Source organism: Dermacentor andersoni, chromosome 10, assembly GCF_023375885.2.
Source record: "Dermacentor andersoni chromosome 10, qqDerAnde1_hic_scaffold, whole genome shotgun sequence".
Classification (NCBI taxonomy): domain Eukaryota; kingdom Metazoa; phylum Arthropoda; class Arachnida; order Ixodida; family Ixodidae; genus Dermacentor; species Dermacentor andersoni.
Window position 1 is genome coordinate 112758883 of NC_092823.1, and position 16912 is coordinate 112775794.

A 16912-nucleotide genomic window follows, 5' to 3' on the forward strand; every position below is an offset into this window, starting at 1 on the left:
CTCCCCATCTCAACTTAAGCAGCCAACAAGCCAGGGACTGGCGCCGCCTTCAGACAAACACATACCCGCACATATCAAGACTGCACGTAATCTTTCCAGAGGTATACACAACAGGGATATGTCCCTGGTGTAACGACCACACAGCCACACTGACACACATTACTTACCAGTGTACGGAGCGCCCAGCCCAGGCAGTATCTAGGCTGGTGAGCTCATCACAAACACTCACGATGTGGTCTTGGGAGGCACGGCTTTCCGAGCTTGCACTGGGAAGCCAACTGGCGACCCTGGACCAGGCCCGGCGAGCCGCTACGGCCAGTGGGGTTCTACAAGAAGGCTCCACCCTACATTAACCCCACAGAGTTCCTTCGCACAATAAAGTTTATTCTCTCTCTCTCTCTCCAATCTTCGTCTTTCTCTCTCGCCTTTCCGTTTTTCCTATCTTCTATTCACTTCTCATTTCCGAGTTTCCCGGCGGCAAGGGTTAACCTTGTGTGTCTAGCCAGTTTTCTTCTTCTTCTTCATCATCATCATCCTCGTTACGCCCACTGCAGGGCAAAGGCCTCTCCCATACTTCTCCAACTGCCCCGGTCATGTACTAATTGTGGCCATGTTTTCCCTCCAAACTTCTTAATCTCATACGCTGACCTAACTTTCTGCCGCTCCCTGCTACGCTTCCTTACACTTGGAATCCAGTCCGTAACCCTTAATGACCATCGATTATCTTCCCTCCTCTTTAACTGTCCTGCCCATGCCCATTTCTTTTTCTTGATTTCAACTAAGATGTCATTAACTCGCGTTTGTTCCGTCACCCAATCTGCTCTTTTCTTAGCCCATAACGTTACACCTATCATTCTCCTTTCCATAGCTCCTTACGTCGTCCTGAATTTAAGTAGAACCCTTTTCGTAAGCCTCCAGGTGTCTGCCCCGTACGTGAGTACTGGTAAGACACAGCTGTTATACACTTTTCTCTTGAGGGATAATGGCAACCTGCTGTTCATGATCTCAGAATGCCTGCCAAACGCACCAAAGCCCATTCTTATTCGTCTGATTATTTCAGTCTCATGATCCGGATCCGCAGTCACTACCTGTCCTAAGCAGACGTATTCCCTTACCACTTCCAGTGCCTCACTACCTATCGTAAGCTGCTGTTCTCTTCCGAGACTGAGTAACATTACTTTAGTTTTCTGCGGATTAATTTTTAGACCCACCCTTCGGCTTTGCCTCTCCAGGTCAGTGAGCATGCATTGCAGTTGGTCCCCTGAGTTACTAAGCAAGGCAATATCATCAGGTAGTCGCAAGAGACTAAGGTATTCTCCAGTAACTCTTATTCCCAATTCTTCCCAATCCAGGTCTCTGAATACCTCCTGTAAACACGTTGTGAATAGCATCGGAGAGATCGTATCTCCCTGCCTGACGCCTTTCTTTATTGGGATTTTCTTGCTTTCTTCATGGAGGACTACGGTGGCTGTGGAGCCGCTATAGATATCTTTCAGTATTTTTACATACGGCTCCTCTACACCCTGATTACGCAATGCCTCCATGACTGCCGAGGTTTCGACTGAATCAAACGCTTTCTCGTAATCAATGAAAGCTATATATAAAGGTTGATTATATTCCGCACATTTTTCTATCACCTGATTGATAGTGTGAATATGGTCTATTTATTGTTGAGTAGCCTTTACGGAATCATGCCTGGTCCTTTGGTTGACGGAAGTCTAAGGTGTTCCTGATTCTATTTGCAATTGCCTTAGTAAATACTTTGTAGGCAACGGACTGTAAACTGATCGGTCTATAATTTTTCAAGTCTTTGGCGTCCCCTTTCTTATGGATTAGGATTATGTTAGCGTTTTTCCAAGATTCCGGTACGCTCGAAGTCGTGAGGTATTGCGTATATAGGGTGGCCAGTTTCTCTAGAACAATCTGCCCACCATCCTTCAACAAATCTGCTGTTACCTGATCCTCCCCAGCTCCCTTCCCCCTTTGCATAGCTCCCAAGGCTTTCCTTACTTCTTCCGGTGTTACCTGTTGGATTTCGAATTTCTCTAGACTATTCTCTTTTCCATTATCGTCGTGGGTGCCACTGGTACTGTATAAATCTCTATAGAACTCCTCAGACACTTGAACTATCTCATCCATATTAGTAATGATATTGCCGGCTTTGTCTCTTAACGCATACGTCTGATTCTTACCAATTCCTAGTTTCTTCTTCGCTGCTTTTAGGTTTCCTCCGTTCCTGAGAGCATCTTCAATTCTATCCATATTATACTGCCTTATGTCAGCTGTCTTACGCTTGTTCTTTAACTTCGAAAATTCTGCCAGTTCTATTCTAGCTGTAGGGTTAGAGGCTTTCATACATTGGCGTTTCTTGATCAGATCTTTCGTCTCCTGCGATAGCTTACTGGTATTCTGTCTAACGGAGTTACCACCGACTTCTATTGCCCACTCCTTAATGATGCCCACAAGATTGCCGTTCATTGCTTCAACACAAAGGTCCTCTTCTTGAGTTAAAGCCGAATACCTGTTCTGTAGCTTGATCTGGAATTCCTCTATTTTCCCTCTTACCGCTAACTCATTGATCGACTTCTTATGTACCAGTTGCTTCCGTTCCCTCCTCAGGTCTAGTCTAATTCGAGTTCTGACCATCCTATGGTCACTGCAGCGCACCATGCTGAGCATGTCCACATCTTGTATGATGCCAGGGTTAGCGCAGAGTATGAAGTCTATTTCATTTCTAGTCTCGCCGTTCGGGCTCCTCCACGTCTACTTTCGGCTATCTCGCTTGCGGAAGAAGGTATTCATTAACCGCATATTATTTTGTTCCGCAAACTCTACTAATAACTCTCCCTTGCTATGCCTAGTGCCTATGCCATATGCCACTGCCTTGTCTCCAGCCTGCTTCTTGCCTACCTTGGCATTGAAGTCGCGCATCAGTATACTGTGCTTTGTTTTGGCTTTACCCAACGCCGATTCCACGTCTTCATAGAAGCTTTCGACTTCCTGGTCATCATGACTGGATGTAGGGGCGTAGACCTGTACAACCTTCATTTTGTACCTTTTATTAAGTTTCACAACAAGACGTGCCACTCTCTCGTTAATGCTATAGAGTTTCTGTATATTACCAGCTATGTTCTTATTATTCAGGAATCCTACTCCTAGTTCTTGTCTCTCCGCTAAGCCCTGGTAGCACAGGACCTGCCCGCTTTTTAGCACTGTATATGCTTCTTTTGGCCTCCTAACTTCACTGAGCCCTATTAGATCCCATTTGCTGCCCTCTAATTCCTCCAATAGCACTGCTAGACTCGCCTCACTAGATAGCGTTCTAGCGTTAAACGTTGCCAGGTTCATATTTCAATGGCGGCCTGTCCGGAGCCAGGGATTCTTAGCACCCTCTGCAGCGTCGCAGGTCTGACCGCCGCCGTCGTCAGTTGCTTCGCAGCTGCTGGGGACTGAGGGCCGGTTTTTAATTGTTGTGTTCATATAGGAGGTTGTGGCGAAGTACTGCACCAGGGTGGCCAATCCTGCTCTGGTGAGGGAGTGCGTTACCGGTTCTGGTCACCGGGATCAGGCCACACTCCAGGCCTGTTTATGCAATTTTATCAACGCGCGGACTTTTTTTATTCCGGTGGAAAATTGCGCAGCACCGGGATTCGAACCACGGACCTCTTGCAGGCGAGGCGGGTGTTCTACCTCTACGCCACCGCTGCACCCATAAGATCGATACCAACCAACAAGGCATGATAAGGCTGGGATCTAGTCCGTTAAGGTAGATTTAAACCGATAGGCGTTATAAGGGTGGGCTCCATTCCGATAACGTCGATAACGACCGACATAGGCGGATAAGGAGTTCTAGTGATCGAATCACGTTTCATGGCATTGGTAATGACTCCGGGCAGCGTGGACATGAGCAAGTGCCACAATGCTTGCGCAATGAATGTGTAAGCTTCCCGAGGAATTTCTGCGGGAATTGCTTTTTTTCCTTCGATTTTTTCTTCTTTGGACATTTGTGATGTATTGCAGTACTCACGATAAAAGTCACCAATTAGGTTAATCTGTCACGCCACCATGTGGTGTTTGTGGCGTTACCAGGCACCCGTGGTAAGAAGAAGTTGTAGCCTTCAGTATCTCACCAATACATATTGTACTTTACAACATACACATAGCTTCCTTACATGTGATTCTGTCACAATAAATTAGTGTATCTATGAATCAAAATGGTGTCTGCCTTACAGTATAATGTAAAATCAGAAAGCGTGCTGCCAAGCATATGGGATTTTCGTACGACTATTTTGCTAAAACTTCAGCGACAACGAAATGCTATGATATCGATAGCTGGGTCATTTGTTTCATTTCTACCCCGCAGCGGCGTCTGTGTCAGTAGGCGTTTGGTGTTGCGACACCACGTACCCGAGCACACGAGGGTTCGACCCTCCCGCGTGTAACCGTGCGCGGCTTAGCCGTGTCTGGGGAAGGGGGATGCTGTGGGTTGAGCCGATGCTGGGTGCTTGGACCTTTAAGGCCCCCTGGCGGAGGCAACGCACCCCTCTGGCCTCTGCTTCACATAGACGGAACCTCCAGACTGACCCACCTGGAGGAAACCGGCATTCGCCTTTTCTTGTCTCTCTCTACCCTCATCTTCGTCTTTCTCTTCTACTTTTATTCTTTCCTGCCGTCTCATCTTTTCCATTCACTTCGACTTTTCCTGGCGACAAGGGTTAACCTGCTGTGGCTGTCCTACCTTGCGTATACCATATTGGCTTATAATAACGGCATACTGCTGGCGCTGTCAAGACTTGTTTACGCATTCTGCCACGTCCACTTGTTGGGCTTCCTGGTGTGTGGCTGACGCCGTTGCCGAACAAATCACTTATTTCTATGGGATACTCGAACCCGTTTTCACCTGATCGTGCCTCGAAAAGGTTACGCACTGACGCAACCTTGCTGTTCTTGCCCAAAACCAAAGAAACGTTCCCTAAATTCCACGTCCTTCACTGTGAACAAACATCCACAAAAGCAAGAGCAATTTTACCATTCCTTGTGGCCAAGTGTCTAAAAGAGATCATTGGAGCTGGTTATAAGGCAACAAAGATGGAAGTGGGGACTTGCTCCTCGAACTAAAATACAAGGAACAATACAACATACTCGCACACCTCGTAGCCTTTGGTAACATTCTTGTTTCTGTGAGCACACATCGAACTATGAGCACAGTCAAAGGCGTAGTATCAGATGAATATTTAATGGCATTGAATGAAGAAGAGCTCCTGGACGGATGGAAGGACCAAGGCGTAATCCATGTGCAGCGCATCAAAATTAGACGGAATGAACGAAATCCCAACAAAGCATTTAATACTCACTTTCAGTTCAACTACTTTACCCGAGTCTCTTGAAACCGGCTATGTAAAACTTCATGTTCGACCCTACATTCCTAACCCGCGACGTTGTTTCAAATGTCAGAGATTTGGTCACGCATCCCAGAGCTGCTGAGGGCAGCTTATGTGCGCAAAGTGCGGCACAACCGGTCACTCTGCTGACGACTGCAATAATGATGAGATACGTTGTGCGAACTGCGATGGCAACCACCCTGCATACTCCAGAGCTTGTGCAGCCTGGTGGTGGTGTTGATAAACTTTATTGAAAGGGGGAAGGGTAAAGAGGGACGTCATTGAGGCTTTGGGCTCAAGTAAGGCCCTGGGCCTGCTTGGCCTTTTCCGCGCAGTCCACCAGTTCAAGTTGTCGGTCGACGTCCCCGGAACTGAGCCAGGCTGTCCAGTCAGTCTCGCTGCGGACGGGGGAATGAGAGAACGGGAGCGAGGTACATTGCCACATTATGTGTGTGAGTGTTCCTGTTTCTGAACAGAGCGTACATTTGTCGCTTTCCTTGCCCCCTGTGATTTTGTTAATGTATTTTAGGTGTGGGTATGTGTTTGCCTGAAGTTGCCGAAACGCAACCGCTTGCAAGAAAGAAAAGGAAATAATTACTGTAAAATTTAAGGAGAATATAACGTTCCGTGAAGCGCAACAACGGATCTCCTCGCTTTTCACAATGAAAACATCTTTCGCTGAAGTGGTGCAACGGGGGGCGGCGCCACAACGGCATCTGGCGGCAGCCCGGACAACGCCTAACGTGCCGAGGCTATCGCCACCCGCCCCTACGGTGGGAGCAGCCAGCGCTGCCCTGCCATCTCTCAAACTGCCCACGCCAATGGCCTCTTCAAGCTCCGGCAGCAGCCAGGGCACCGCAGAGGCCACAGGGGTCTTGTCGATCTCCGGACCGGTGGGGACGAAGACTTCATCGCTTGAGATAGTCTACACGACGGACACAACGCTCTTTGCAGCGGGTGTCCAGTGCCTCGCAAGAGGCTATGGACATTAGTCCAAGCCAAACGGCGCAGGTAGCGTCGAAGGAGCGGAGAGGTTTTCTCGACCGCTCCAAAAAAGATAAAACGCCAATTACAGGGCCTAACAAAGGCCCTGTAAGGTAATGTCACTTTTAAAACACACAGCACAATTTCTTTTTAAACATGGATGACGTCATACAGTCGAATGTTAGAGGAGTATTAAGAAACCTAGATGACGTCCAAGAAATCCTCTGTAAGGTTAAACGTAAAGTGCTGTGTCTTCAAGAAACCCACCTAACTTCCAAGCACACTAACTTCCTCCGGCAATACATGACTTTCAGAAAAGACCGCGAGGATGCTGTCGCATCATCTGGCGGTGTCGCCATCATTGGTGACAGGAGTTTAGCGTGTCAGCATTTGAAGCTCCAAACGGCCCTTGAGGCCGTGGCCGTTCGAGCCGTACTTTAAATAAGTTCATTACAATCTGCTATTTGTATATACCACCACATTATCACCTTCACAGACGCGACTTAGAATCATTATTATATGAGCTCCCAGAGCCCTATTTGATTCTCGGTGATCTTAATGCACACAGTAGTTTGTGGGGCGATTCACGCTGTGATGCGCGAGGCCGCGTTATTGAACAGGTGCTTTTTTCTTCTGGAACATGCCTCTTGAACACGAAGGAGCCCAGATATTTTAACCTGGCCAACAAGTTATACTCTGCCATAGATCTTGGCATTTTATCGCAGACGGTTTTACCCTATTTTAAATGGAATGTGCTTAACAACCCGTATGGGAGTGACCACTTCCCAGTAATCCTAACTACGCCGAAACAAGATCAACTTCCCCCGCAGGTCCCTCGGTGGAAGGTTGACTCAGCCGATTGGGAACAGTACCGAACTCTTACACACATGACTTGAACTGAGGTGTCCGGTATAACCATAGATGACACTGTTGCATACTTTACAGCTTTTATACATGATGCCGCATGTAAATGTATTACTCAAGCGAGCAGCATGGGTTCCAAACGGCGTGTTTCCTGGTGGAACGATGCATGTGGGCAAGCACGGAGGAACCAGAACAAAGCGTGGGCGATGCTTCGCAATTCTCCAACAGTTGAAAACCTGGAAAACATTTAACATGTCAAATCACAGGCAAGGAGAACGCGCCGACAAGCAAGACGAGAGAGTTGGGCGAGGTTTGTATCAAGCATCAACTCGTACACAGATGAGATAAAAGTATGGAATAGAGTGAAAAAAGGTAATGGACAACAAACGTATTCCCTGCCTTTAGTAAATAGCCACGGAGAAAGCCTGGAAGATCAAGCCAACTTTCTTGGCACACACTTTGAACACATTTCCAGCTCCTCACACTACTCCGAAACATTCCCAAAGTACAAAACACGAATAGACAAGCAAAAGTTAGAAAGGAAATGGGCAAAAAGTGCAGCGTACAACGAACCATTCTGCATAGCAGAACTGCAGGCAGCACTGAACTGTTGTAATACATCCGCCCCAGGTTCAAACCGCGTAATATATGAGATGTTAAAACAACTACCATCCGAAAGACAGAAAACTCCTTTCCCTTTGCAATTTTATATGGTCTTCCGGCGAGATCGCCTCTGTTTGGAAGGAGGCTATGATAATTCCAATATTGAAGCACGGAAAGGATAATTCCTCTGTATCAAGTTACAGACCTATAGCATTAACAAGTTGCCTCTGCAAAGTATTCGAAAAAATGATTAACTTTCGCCTACTACACTTCCTCGAATCAAACAAATTGCTCGACCCATACCTGCGGGGGTTTCGGGAGGGTCGATCCACCAGTGACCATCTCATACGTATCGAGGCACGTATCCGTGAAGCTTTTGTTCATAAGCAGTTTTTTCTTATCAGTATTCTTAGATATGCAGAAAGCCTATGACACTACGTGGCAGTTTTGGATATTGAGAGACCTCTCACAGTTAGGTATACACGGAAATATGTTCAATGTTATCAAAAGGTATGTGTCTAATCACACATTCCGTATTCTAGTGGGCAATGTTCTGTCACGGAAATTTGTACAGGAAACTGGAGTGCCGCAGGGCGGGGTGCTCAGCTGCACGCTTCTTATAGTAAAAATGAATTCTCTTCGTCTACACATGCCACATAACATCTTCTATTCAACATATGTTGACGATGTGCAGACAGGATTTCGATCAAGTTCTCTTGCAATCTGTGAGCGACAGGTCCAGCTTGGTCTTAACAAGGTCTCCGAATGGGCTGATGAGAACGGGTTCAGACTGAACCCACAAAAATGCACCTGTGTGGTTTTCTCTAGAAAAAGAGGCCTGCACCCTGATCCTGATATTGTGTTGCATGATCAGCGCCTGCCTGTAAAAAGGGAACATAAATTTTTAGGCATAATTTTAGACGCGATATTAACCTTTGTACAGCACATAAAATATCTTAAAAACAAATGCATGAAAACAATGAATATCTTAAAGGTGCTCTCACGCACAACCTGAGGCAGTGATAGAATATGTCTCATGAACTTGTATAAAAGCCTCATACGGACACGACTAGATATGGAGCCATAGTTTACCAGTTGGCTACTCCAACTGCTCTAAAGATGCTAGACCCTGTCCACCACTTAGGAACTCGCCTGTCCACAGGCGCCTTTAGAACAAGCCCAGTGGAAAGCCTGTACGTTGAATCGGATGAATGGTCACTTCAACTGCAGAGAATATATTCGGCTTTCGTGTATTTTCTTAGAGTGAACGGAAACAGTCAGCACCCCGCGCATTACACCATAAACGATTTGTCCAGTTGTCAACTTTTTCGCAACCGGCCCACAGTGGCAAAGCCTTTCTCACTGCGTGTTAGAGACATAGCTGAAGAAACAAGGGTTCCACTGCTTGAATACCACCTTATGTCTCCTGCTATACGGCCCCCGCCGTGGCAGTGGCAACCAATAGACTCTGATACATCTTTCGTAGCTGTTACAAAGCACGCGCCTGTCGCGCATATACGAATGTACTTCCTCTAGAGACAGGGCAAATACTCCTCTCCTGAATTCTTTACAGACGCATCGAAGTGTAATTCTGGCCAATCTTACTCAGCGGTCAGCCCATCCTTTTCGGATGCCGGTGTTCTGCACCCTGACCCAAACATTTTCCCAGCAGTGGCCTAGGCGATATTGGCTGCCGTTAAACACATTAAAGAATTTAATATCCCAAAGGCAGTTATATACACACACTCTTTGAGCGCCGTAAATGCTTCGAAAACTATCAGGAAATATCAAAACCCTGTAATTCTTTCTCTTTACTCAGCATTATGCACAACTATGAGTCCAAGCAGCATATCGTCGTATGCTGGGTGCCGGGGCACCGACAGATAGAGGGAAACGTGTTGGCTGACCAGCTAGCCACACCCGTCCACGCGAACGCTTCCAACACTTCCACGACTGTCCCTGTAATGGACCTCAAGCCCTTGCTGAGAAAAAAGCTGAGGGCTTTCTGGCAGCGGTTGTGGGATAAAGAAACAGAAAATAAACTACATGTTATCAAGCGGTATCTTGGCCACTGGCCGCCGGTATCAAAGAACCGCCAAACAGAAGTAACCCTTTGTAGACTCCGGATACGACACACATACAGCACATACGCATACCTCTTGTCCGGTGGCGATCCACCCATGTGTGATAAATGGGGTGAGCCACTTAGCGTGCTTCACATCCTGCTGCAATGCACTGAATTAGACGCCAATAGGAAAAAGTATTTTCCATTACCACACCGGCAACAAATTCCACTTCATCTTCTAATAATCATAGGTATAGAACCGCTCTTTAAATATCAATCCTTGTTCAAATACTTAAAAGATGCACATAGTTTTCATGTTATATCACCAGGAAATTCGTAACAGGGCCTCTTAACTGTGGTTTCTGCTGCGGTAACTGCATTAAGAGAAAGCGCCTGCCTCCCAGCCTTTGGGCTCAAAGGCCTCCCGGAGGCATAGGTGCTATTTCCATATTCTTGCATTTTAGCTCCATGATCACTTATCATGCGTACTATATCCATATACAGCTACATGTATCACTATCATAATTTTATATTATATATCATTTTACGCTTCTATGGTACGGATTTATTTTAGGCAACTTTACAGCCATGTTACATCCCACCATCGCAACTCACAAATCAGCGCTTCACACAACATTATCAGTCACGGCGCTCTTTGGCCATACCTGGCCATTGCGCCACTAAACAATACATATTCATTCATTAATTTCTTTCATTTCTAATCTAATTCAGGAGTACTGTTTTATATTTTATTTCACATACTTTTCCTCACCAGTGAGACTGCTGTGATAAATACCCAATTTTGTGCTTCCTCAGTTTTATATTAAGTGAGAAGGAAGTGCGATCACGATGTCTTCTTATTCGTTGAGAAAAACGGAGATTCCTTGTGATAGTTCACGAAATATTTATTTATGCTGCGTTATGCACCACAAAAAAGAAAGAAAATCCTTCTCTTTCTTGAAAACGCGACAGTTCGCAGCAACAATTGCTCGTGGGCACTAGCATTAGACTTATCTTTTCTTTCAGTTGCAGTTCTCGCTGTACTGAGCGATTTGAATATCATTTTTGCAATATTTGTAGAAATCAGCTTCACAATGAATAAGACTTGTCACTTCTCTTTGCTCGAGTGCCTTCTGACGTGCGTGAAGTTCGCATCCTCTTGTACCTAGTGAAGAAACATAACACCATTTCTGTTTCATAAGATGCAAAGGGTTTCAAGCATGTAAGAACATTGCCGCATTTATCAACTAGTTTTCTGAGGGTTTCTTTTTATTCTATGTAAGAGTCTGATAGTTCACCTGTTGCGGACAAAGCAATTTATTATCGCAAGTGGAATACTTTCGTAGGTGAATTATACGCTCATCAAGTCACATTATCCGCTTACCTAATACAAGATACGCTGTGGTCGGCACCACCCTGAGCGCTGCAATCATCGTCCACGCGTACACTATAGACACTTCGTTTTCCGAGGTGGCTATTTATTTATTTAAGTTATTTATTTATTTACTTATTTACTTGTGATATCCTCAAGGTACACAGTTGCATATTGCAGAGGGGAGGGGCGAGAATACATTCCAAGAGTAAAAAATACAGGATTAGTTCTAGGAATTCCCAGTGCAGGGAACAAGAGAGATCTGAAAAAAAAATAGTAATGTATCCATAACAACCAAAGAAGCTTCCAAAGTGTTACATTTATGTAACGCACATGTTCACCCTTTTGTGCTCCACACATGCGGCCAAATTCTGTCGATTCCTCATTCAGAGACGTACAGTCCAGGAAGCTTTGAATTCAGACTGTCTGCATTTATTAAGAACACACGAACATCTACGATGTCTGCTTCTTGCTCTCTAAGAGGGCCGTGGCCGACGCGAAATTGACCGCATGCGTCTGCATCCTCGAAAGGCTGCTTCGAAGCGCTCCTTAACTCGTCTCTCCTCGTAAAATAACAATGTTCGTGTTGTTGCGCATCTTTCTGCGTTTGAAAACTTGGCCCCCCACAACTTTGCAGCTCTCATATCTTTTTGATGTCGATGTGGCCCCTTCACGAAGGCATGACTTGATAATCTTGTTATGGCCGTATCATTGTACCGATTCCTATGCGTTATTTCTTTTTTCTTTAAACAGGAAGCTTAGGGGTGTGGAACCGCTTATAACGTAGTTTTATAGAAACTACAGTTGTTTGCCTGGAATATTTTTTTTCATAACCAATAGAATTAAGTTGTGTATCTATCTTGCGCAATTTCGGTGTGCTGCTCTTTGTGAAATGTGATTTGTTTTCTCTCCAAATCGTACATTCTTTGCAGTTTTTTTTTCGCCACACAACTAAAGGCTCCAGGAAGGTGGTTTAAATATTTACGAGTAAGCAAAGAAGTATCAAGTTACTGAAACACAAAATAACGCGAACATGCACTACTTGCATGCTACCAAAAAAAAACATTAATGGTGATGCACAAGCTGTGAAACAGTTCGATGAATATATTATGTGCTCCGTAATGCCATCTGCTCACAATGTCGCACCTTAAAATTGACAATAAGCCTTTTGTATAGCTCGTAGAGATAAAACAAATTTGTCCACTTACGGTTGCCGTCCAGTACAACGTAGACGCCACATCCTGGGTGCCGATGCCAGGACATGAGTACTCTTCGCTCTAGTTCTTTCACTGCAAGTGAACATATTCTGTACCAACCTTCGTAAACGAACTTTTCTAGCCACGAGATGCGACTGCGTGAACAAAAAGCTGAAAATGTTAAACGTAAATCTCTCTTCATATCGTCATTATGGATCATTCCGAAATGAAGGCTAATTTCTAATATTTTGTAAGATAAACTACAATATCTGTCATGAACTTTGTGAGCAACGAGAATGAATTTTATATACATGTTGAAATTTTTCATTGCAGTAATGGCGTTTCATTTTCTACTATAGTTCACAATGCGCTGCGTCACACGTAACTGTAGCACTGGCGAAATTTCTCGCTTATTTTAGAGATGCGAGTACTGCGGCAGGACCTATGTACATGGCGAATGTTGAGGTTAATGCAATGTACAATAAAGTGGTGTCGCGACACATCGTATAGCCACTGTAGAGATGGATCATGTATGGAGCGGTTTGTTGGTAACTCGTTTATTCCACTTATTTGCGGTCTTATGCGCTGTGGCGGTGAACAAATAGGGCTTAAAGGAGGCAGAGCCAGCTACGTCCGCATTGTTTAGTGGGCTTGGAAGCACCGCGGGTGGCGTGCATCCTATCATGCTTAAAGGGGGCTTTAAATGGTTTGAACAATTTTTGTAGAGGCGTAGGGTACAGCTACAGTTAAACATTAGCACCACAATTTAGTTCAAGCATCACATATTAAGAGAGCTACAGTTTATTACAACTTGCACTGCTCCCTAGCCACGCTCTTCCTCCTCAACTCGTTCGCCGAGCGATCCGAGCTATGCTCCGCCTTCGCTGGCTCTGCGTCATGATGTAGTAAAACGCTACACCGCGTGAACCGACGGAGACAAAGGAGGCACACGAAGTACACAGACGCAGCACAGACTTCCAACAAAAAGTTTATTTGGTCGCGCGCAGCTAGTTTTATAGTGAAGACTCGGCAAAAAAAGACAATGCGATCCCACATAGGCGCAGAACCTGCTCATAACGGTGTCGCACCCTGCCATTTGAATCTAAGAAGGTCAGCTCTTTTTCCCACAAGGCTGTCAATGGACAAATCGCAGTATTTTCCCGTACGTGAAATTGTGGTAGCCTGGATAATTTCCGTAGTGGGGATTAATTTTCTCCTACATACAGTATTGCATTTACTAATAAAGGTTTACGCCGGCAGTCGCGACAAAGCACGCCTAGATTACCTTGAACTGTATTGTGCACATTGTTGCGGTGTTCCCTAAGCTGATCGTTAATGCATCAGCCGGTTCGCCCGATCTAGACTTTACCCCATGAGATAGGTACCTCATATTCGACACACTGGACACATTGTGTGAAGCGCTGTCTGTGATTAGTTTTACAGTGGGCCTTCTCATAGAAGACAGCGCAAGTTTGCTTGCTCAGTGGCATCAATTTTCTAGGCCCGGAAAAAAAACATTAACGTTCGCACTTCAGTCAACCTTTTTAAGGTGCTATGAAATTTCTTGAGAATGGGATAACTGCATCACAATTTTATCACGGCGGTATGCCTGCGACTGAAAGCGTTGTTGCGCCTTGTTGACACACGACTTGTTCAAGACTTGCAACACAAGAGACTACAACACTTCTCTTCAAAAGTTTAGAGTGTGCAGATCTAACTGGAATTAAGCCCTTGGCTCAAACATCCAGCGCACATGTTGTCTAAAGAAACTGAAGGCGCAGATCTAAAAACAGAATGTTATTTTCTTCTGAAGGCTCACACGTGGTAAGTAGTGCACTGAAAATATCTTTAAACACATTCAGCACACTTTTCACTGCTGCAGAAGAATCAGCGTTCTTATTTGGAACGTCAAAAGCAACTAAAATCTTCAACCTATCTAAACATACGAGCAACCTTTATACCATGCTGCTGGATGTTAAGATTCCTATCACATTTCGCTAAAACTAGATTACGGAGTAGATTAAAATAAATAATGGGGTTTACGCGCCAAAACCACTTTCTGATTATGAGGCGCGCCGTAGTGGAGGACTCCAGAAATTTAGACCACCTAGGGTTCTTTAATGTGCACCTAAATCTAAGCACACAGGTGTTTTCGTCCCCATCGAAATCCCGCCTCCGTGGCCGAGATTCGATCCTGTGACCTCGTGCTCAGCAGCCCAACACCATAGCCACTGAGCAACTATAGCGAATGTCACTGAGTGGAGTCGCTATCCAACTACCAATTCAAGGTCATCTAGGCGTGCAGTGTCGCGACCGTGGGTGCACATCTGTCTTCGATAAATGTAAGATTGTATGTAGAAACCAATCAAGCCTTTTTAGGGAAATTATTGAGGCTGCCGCAATTTCACAAGTTGCAAAAAAAAAAATCATGAGCCATTCCACTCTGTGAAGGTGGATGGCCAGCGAAGCCGTTTAGAACACAACACTGTGGTGGCAAAGGTACGAACTGATTTGAACTCATCTTGTAAAAAGGTATGAACTCATTCATTGTGTTGATGGGTCGTCATCGTGACAAAAGGTACGCACACACATTTATAGTCTTGATCAGTGGGTCATTATTTTTTGGTCCTCATGGTGCTGGCGATGGCCTTGAGGTCGCTATGATACACACTGACTGGCTCGCTTACAACGTTGGACACGTTCTTAGACAGAGTCAAATCTATGCATGACCCATGGATCATGCTCAATGAAGTGCGCTGCTCGGCAGCTGCTGGTTTTATTATTGTGTTCCAGTGTGCACTACTACCGCTACCTCGGAGACCCGCAGGAAACTAGCCACGCACCTTATTGGAGCGTTGTTGGCAGGACAAACAGGCGAAAAAAAGACACGCGTGAAATGGCCCCCCGGTGCAAAGTACAAACACGCGACGTACCCGCCACCCCGGGAGAGTGGCAGGAAAATAGACACGCACGAGTTTCGAACGACGACAGAGACAGGGCGCTGAGTTGTTGCGCGCGCAAAAGAAAATATCACTGCATTCTAGCTATAAACAGTTTCGCAGTAAAATTGTGTCAGTTGTCTAGCGATAGCCTTGTGTGAAAAAGAGTTGACTTTCCTAGATTCAAATGCAAGGGTGGGCTAGCGTTATGAGCTGGCTCTGTACGCATGTGAGATCCTGTTGTTGTTTTTTTGCCAAGTGTTCACTATAAAACCAGGTAACCTGGCAGTTTTTAGCGTCAGTGCATGATATCTCTATTCAGCGTCAGGAAGCAAGACAGCCATTACTGCCTATATATTGTGAGTTGCTGTGTGTGATGTACTAGAACACGAGTCGCAGTGCGTAGTTGTCTCTTAACGTTAAAACCTTCGGGTATCGTACCTCTACAAGTGGAGCAACGCCGCCAGCAAGTGTTTGCACCTTTCAGAGGCCCACTACACATCAACACCTCGCCTTTTAAACCTCCTGCTCCCTTCAAAGGTTTCATTTAAAAAAAATGTCATGCGGCTCGCTTAGCAGGCCGGACCTTGGCCCGCACGGTACCACGACTTCCGCAGTTTCATCGCTGAAATCCTTGCGACCCTTTCGCCTTGGACGAAACGCCTCAATTCGATGCTACAAACGAGAAACGCGTGAGTGCAGCACCAAGTGAAAGAGACGCCGTGAACCTGATCGTCGTAGCCGTGTTTGTTTATTTATACAGTGTTGCCAGCAAAAGTAACGGATTCTGCAGTTGCCAGCAGGAATTTTCAGGAAGAAATTGATTAAATACGCCATACAAAATATGTATAAAGAAAATATGTCTGAAACAAGTAAACTATCGTCTATGGTTGAGCAAGCATCCCTGTGACAGTGTCGAAGAGGGGGGGGGGGGGTCCAATAAAATGTCCGGAATGGACAAATTTACAATGATTCGCCTAAGCCCCGCGTCTTGAATGATTCTCCTAAATGGCATCTGCTACACGTTTTATCGAAGTAGGGAAAATACATTTCACATGAAAGAACCCATTTTAAAAAATTATTGAACAGGAAAAATTCGGTGAAACCTATCTCAGGAGGACTGTCAATGTTAATGCCTTTAGCACTAAATGATTATAGCACCACGACGTGCTGCTACCGGTGAAACGAGTTATAGATGAGGCCTTTCCTGCAACAGAAATATTTTTCGCTGCTTACCATAACAACACTCGGGACCACCTAACGCCGTCGCCATGAATTCTGCACGTGGCCGAAGAAATGCATGGCGCACAGGCGCGTGCGAACACTGAGAAACGCGTCATCTGGCAACCGGGCTGCTCTCCCGTGCCTCGTTCTAGACACTCTGCGCCATCTAGTTCTGCATCGACAGTGACTCACGTCGGCGTGAAAGAAGCTCGTTGAAGAGGGACACGTATATATTCACATGTAAATGTTACGTTCATTAAAATTTGCGATATTTAATTTCTCTA

At 45.4% G+C, this 16912-nt stretch overlaps 1 protein-coding gene across 2 annotated transcripts in view; it reads right to left on the bottom strand.

Moving 5' to 3' along the window:
- Positions 1-10891: 10891 nt before the first annotated feature.
- The window catches only part of LOC129380303 (uncharacterized), a 41758-nt gene continuing 35737 nt past the window's right edge, over positions 10892-16912 (bottom strand). For both annotated transcript variants that reach the window (XM_055061104.1, XM_055061105.1), the window contains 2 exons: positions 12478-12558; positions 10892-11062 (listed from right to left, as the gene is read on the bottom strand). In XM_055061104.1, coding sequence (XP_054917079.1) covers positions 10920-11062; positions 12478-12558 — 224 coding nt within the window. In that variant the 3' untranslated portion in view covers positions 10892-10919. The remainder of the gene's footprint in view (positions 11063-12477; positions 12559-16912) is intronic.